The sequence below is a fragment of the Schistosoma mansoni genome, chromosome 4 (genome assembly GCF_000237925.1).
Source record: "Schistosoma mansoni strain Puerto Rico chromosome 4, complete genome".
Taxonomy (NCBI): domain Eukaryota; kingdom Metazoa; phylum Platyhelminthes; class Trematoda; order Strigeidida; family Schistosomatidae; genus Schistosoma; species Schistosoma mansoni.
In genome coordinates, this window is record NC_031498.1 from 1578477 (window position 1) to 1584476 (window position 6000).

The 6000-nt window shown below is 36.0% G+C and overlaps 1 protein-coding gene across 1 annotated transcript; it reads right to left on the minus strand.

The window, feature by feature from the left end:
- Window positions 1-360: 360 nt before the first annotated feature.
- Smp_172630 (hypothetical protein) lies at window positions 361-4716 on the minus strand (the record flags this gene model as incomplete). The annotated part of the gene is made up of 2 exons (XM_018796510.1): window positions 361-509; window positions 4674-4716. The coding sequence occupies 2 exons, from the start codon at window positions 4714-4716 to the stop codon at window positions 361-363; spliced, it is 192 nt and encodes a 63-aa protein (XP_018651644.1).
- Window positions 4717-6000: the final 1284 nt, after the last annotated feature.

The window sequence follows — 6000 nt, forward strand, 5'->3', positions numbered from 1 at the left end:
CATAATCGTAGTCAGTAAATCGTATAAAGTAAAATTTCAGATACGTTTGAAGAGATTTCTCTGTAACTGTATCATAATAGATAAATAGACCTAACTCTTGGAGTATAGGACAACACTTTACTCTTTGATTTAGCAATAATAACTAAAGCATACTCCAATAGAGAACAGTGAATCATTGCTAATACATCACTCAAGACTCACATTTTATTAATTATTATTATTTTAATATAAGAATTAGCACACAACACAATAATGAGAATGAAAGATCAATTTACTTTCCATAACGAACAATACGAACAGCTCGTTTCGGTGAATCATTGGCAAAATTTGGATTGTTCATTAGAATTTGTCTCAATCTATTCATTTTTTTGTATCTGATCTACCAACTCGTGGAAATAGTGTAGAACGATCTTGTCGATAAAATGTTACCATATTTTCTGGTTCTTCGTTTATTATGTCATCCAGATCATCAGAATCGGTAATACTATCTAATGAATTTATTGAGGAAACTAAAACTTGATGTAAAAAAAGGGTTTTTAAAATTAAGGGAATACGGAATTTATTTAAGGAATTAATCAATTTATTATGATAATCAATGAACTTAAAGAAAAGAAACCATACAACTTATCAACAGGCTTGAACTGAGAAATGAGCCTAATTTTCGGTGGTTTTATTTATTTATTTAAACACATAAATATTGATACAAGGAAGCACCAGATACATATGCGCCGCACGAAACTCCTTTGATTTGTGTGAGGGCTGTGATACTGTCCGGGTGCCCAAACTGAAACAGGTGGTTTCCTTAGGGGGCCACACCCGGAGCCTTTGACCTAAAGGTCTAACCCACAAGACAGTGGAGCATCGTGAGGAGATGCAGTCGCATGGTAGCCGGTGACTAACGATTGATTCATATGCCATTTATTCCCTCAGGATAGTGGAGCCAGCCCATGTGCACCATTGGTTTGGAATCAGGGTTTTCCAACTCCTTAGGTGGACTTTCCGTGTCCACCAACCCGGTTAAAGCGTCGGACATTCGCTTTTCGTCCTCTCAATTTCGTAAACAACGGTAATGCCGTGAAAAGGAAGTGAGTGTGGCAGTGGCAGAGGCTATATATTCGCGTGGCCATGTGAGAGCATTTGGAGAGGGAGAGCGAACTCTCTCCACTCTCGGCCGTACCAGGGCATTTTCTGTGTAAGCAGAAAGATACTATATACATGCCAAGTTTGAAATTAATAGCTGAAAATAAGGATTATGTTAACGTCACTAAGACGAAATGTAGTTTTTATCTTTTATTAAGGTTGCATATTTTTAAGAAAGCAGGTGAACGTTTTCTAAGTTTTATAATAAGCTGCATATTAATGAAATGAAGAAAGCCAGTTTCTGTAGATGAATTAATCTGTTCTAACACTAAATGAGACAATTAGATAAAAACATAACTTTCGAATACTCTCTAAATTGATGCTGAATTTTGAAAGATGGATATTTACTTAGTTAACATCTTACATTTTCGGCAATGGTTTATCGAGGTTGTTGAATTCCATTGAGTTTTAGTGAGAATCCACGACCAAAAGATCTAAACTGTTTCCGGTATCAGACAGTTACCTAGCTCAGGCAACGGAAGATGGTCGCTCACTGCCGTGGATTGATTGAATTTAAACATTAAAGCCGTTGGATTCTGACTCACTGATCTGGGAGTTTAGAGTCGAAGCAAAACAAAGGTTCTGAGTTCGATCGCCGCGTGGAGGATCGTGGGTGTGCACTGCTGCGGAATCGCATACTAGGAAGAAACGGTCATCCAACGTATACGTGTTTTCAATGTTGGTCTGACTTGGTTCGATCCATGATCTCTATGACTGTTGCAGAGAATCACGCAATTTTTTACTGGGCATTTGATCCTTTCTTATTCTGACTGTAGGAAAGACTTACTCTAGTAAAATTGTTTTAATTTGCTTAGTTTAACTGGTCATCTGTATTTATTGATGGATCTGAATCGTATTGAATCTATTGTTTGGGGAATTTATCATTCTATGTGCATTCACAGTACCGTTTTCCAGTAACCCTTGGTATTTTCTTATTATTTATTGGATTTTACCGAAATAAATATTGATATTTTGTATGTACATATTCTGTTCATCTGTGTTTCCCTATATCTCATTGTTTGGCATGGCTAGGGTCCATACAAAAATAGATGGTAGCCCCAAGTTAAATGACTGTTTGTTTGCCCTGGATACTAGGCTTTGGTTTAAGAAGAAAAATTGGGACCACAGAAGAAGCAACAGGATTGAAAAGACTGAAACTTATTAAAAAAAACTGTTGTTTGATAACCTAGCGTTGCACAATCTAAAACAATCAAGAGATAGAAGCATCTAGTCTATAATTAGTTCCACATCTACAGCCGACTCGATATTTTTGAAGAGTAAACTTATCGTACTGGTGCACAACGTTTATATGGATCACCAGCAGTTGACCAATCCATAGACGTTTGTAGTCTCATTTTCGTGGATATCACATTTGTTAGAGTGGAACAAAACTGACAGGATAAAGTTAAATGTGTTACACCAGAAATACTTTTTCTCCCACTAGTACTAAAATCTTGTCTCATAAAACTGAAGCACTTGGAACAAATAGTTACCAATCCAAAGAACAAGATCTGTTTGTCAGTTCAGTTCTTATTTTAACAACCAAAACGGTAAAGCGAATGTGAATTATTTCAGAAAAATACATCTTGATGCATATCAGCCATCAAAGACATGAATAAATGCCTATTAAACAATGTAATTACACGAAAACTGCTGCACACGATCGACCTGAAACTTTTAAAGCACTCTTTGGGCGAAACTTAGACAGTTCAGCTACTTAGATACCACGACATTGCATTATATACAAACAGCTATTAACTATATAAAGCTAACTTTCAAGTCGAGTCGTCTACAAGTGTAAAATCACGCATCAGCACTTAGCAGCAGCTTTGTTCTTAGTGGTATTCAGAAGAAATGCAAATCAGTTGAAACCACTATCCCAAAAGATAACATATCCCTCTTAGCTATCTATTCATGCCAACTGAAGTTATCTTCGTCAGCTCTTAATTCTATGAGTCGGTTGAATATCACACTGTATTCGATTGTTTTTATTCCTTTGAACTTATCTTGAATGTGTAAGATTTTTCAACCTTTGGATGGCTCTCGCTATTGGTTGGATTTTATTGAAATATATGTGAATATTATTGTAGTTGAAATCTAAGGCTACTGCGTTTCAATTCACTCAATATGTTCAACACGAAATTACTTAATTTAGCCGTTCAATTTCAGTGTATCAATTGTAGTGAATATGTTCACTAAGTTTATTCAACAAGGTTTTCTGATGAAATAAAGTACTTCACGTTATAATTAATGAATAGTTAACCTACCTGATGTTGTGAATCAGACCTTTAGGTCGAAGGCTTCGAGTGTGACCCCCTAAGAAAACCATCTGTTTCAGTTTGATCACCCGGGCAGTATCTTAGCCCACATAAAATCAAGTGACTTGTGTGGTGCATATGTATTCGGTGCCCCTCTGTACCAATATTTATGTCAAACAGAATTATTGTATAGTTGAATTCATGAGTCAATTGAAGCTAGACCTCCATGAAAATCCTGAAAGTACTGGATGACCGTTTCGTTCTAATGTGGGACTCCTTAGCAGTGCTCATCCACGATCCCGCCTCGCGAGATTCGAACCCAGGACCTATCAATCTTACGCGCGGTGGTCTAGTTTCAATTGACTTATGAGTTCAACTATAAAACTACTAAAATCTTCACAAACCTTCTTCTGATAAGAATCACTATATTTTTGTGATACAGTTTATACTGACATTTTTTAGTGATAATAAGTGCTAAAACCTTATTTCAGGAATATTACTTCCTACTATTTAATTCCTAAGACGTGGAGTTTTGTGTTCTGATAAAATGATGGGGCAGTTGAATAGTACATGGTACGGTAGATCAATTCGAGATAAACCAAATGATAATTGAGAGATCTTGATGAGTTAAGGCTATTAGTCAAAACTTGCGTTAATTTTCCAAGGAAACAGATATACACTACTGACTGAAAACATAGCTCAATTTTCTCTGAATAGAAGTCATCCACATATATTTTTTATTCGGAGTTTTCCAACAAAAGTTCTTAGTTTTTTCACTCAAATAGTTCATTTAGGCTCATGTATAGAAAGCTTTCATATTAGTCTAAGACTTGAACGACTGCACAATATAACCATAGAGCACTAGTGACTGGCTCCATGAGGTAATTCCTGGAGTTCTAGTGAGAAGTGACCAGTGGAGCTAATCCATGTCAGGTGGAGACAGGTATTTACCTCAGTACAATGGAAGATGGTCGCGCAATTTCGTGGATTGGTTGAAGTTAGACATTAACACCGTTGGATGCCGGCTCAGTGGTCTATAGGTCAAGTGCACTGGCGCAAGACTGGTAGGTCCTTTGTTGGAAACTCGCGAGGCGGGATCGTGAATGAGCACTGCTAAGGAGTCCCACAAATTAGACAAAATGGCCTTCCAGGTTTTCCATCGCAGTCTAGCTTCAATTGACTCATGGTCTCAACTACATAAAATAACCATAGAGATCAAGTATCGTTAATGAGGAAAATAAATAATTAGTTTCATAGATTTTAAAAAGATCTTACCGAATAATAAAATTAGACAATTGAATCGCATCATATAATCCATTATTAATCTATACAAGGAAAAGAAAATGATCAAGAGAAGCATATAGACTTTTATAAATATCAAAAAGACTTTATAGATATAACCATAAAGCTGATTAAGAATAATATATGTCAGTCTATTATAACTCTTTTAGTTGGGTCCTCGGATGGTGCAATTCAAAGGAGTTTAGATGAAAAATTCGGGCTTAGCAAAAGCTCCTTGATAGTGTATCAATTCAATCTTAATCTCCTCGTCGATAATTGTTCTGTTTACTTCATTTTAAGAATTGCTATTATCATATATCAGTTTCTTCTTAATGTTTGTCAAGTCGACCATTATCCTTCTTATCTCTCTTCCTTAAATTAGCTTGTGCAGTGGGGTGAAGTTTCAATTCACTTTGTCTTGTTTGTTTGAATCTTCGCATTGATGTTTAGGACTGCAATTGATCAGTCTCTTATTGACATATGTGCATACTGTGCGTATTGCCTCGATATAGCCTTAATTCACAAGCATTATAAGCAAAGATGGACAGTGGCTAGCAGTGGTGTCCAGTACGCGCGTTTCGTCTTATTTGGGACTCGTCGGTTTACTTGAACTGAACTGTGATTATAGGTCTATAAATAAGGCAATGAGAAAAAGGATTTAACACGATTGTTGTTGTCTTTTCCTATTACTCTTATTCAGTTATAACACACTGACCGATAATGTTATTAAAAGTATATCAAATATTGTAGACTTATCAATCAAGTTATGGAGGAGAGTTTAAATAATCTGTTCTATTTCTATCATTCCTTTATGATTGTAAACATTTATATGTTCGCAGAAGGATAATGGTCTGGTGATCTAAGAATTAAGCATTCACACCCGAGATCAAAGGTTCTGGATTCGGTTATCGGATGAGAGATCGTGCATACACGCTTCTGATGAGTCCCATGCCAGAATGAAACAACCATTCATTATCCTTGGACTACATAATTAGATTGCGAAGTAGAATTTTGAGGAACAAATGGAAATTCAAAGGTGTGATCGATTAATTGTTGGATTAAATATTCCAAATTTAGGAAGAGAATCAATTCAAAAACCTGAAAGTTCGTTTTAAGAAATCAAAACAGCATGTATCAACTATGAGGCAATGAATGACCTTGATTTCCAGCCAGTGGAATTTTATAATATCCGCTTAGTCGTCGTGATGAACTACATCCTGAATATCACCCAAGCTAGCGTTTGGTTAATTATTGCTCTCATTCTCCTAAAAATATGAAAACTGATTCTACAAAGAGTTGCAAAGCAGTTTACAGAGATGAG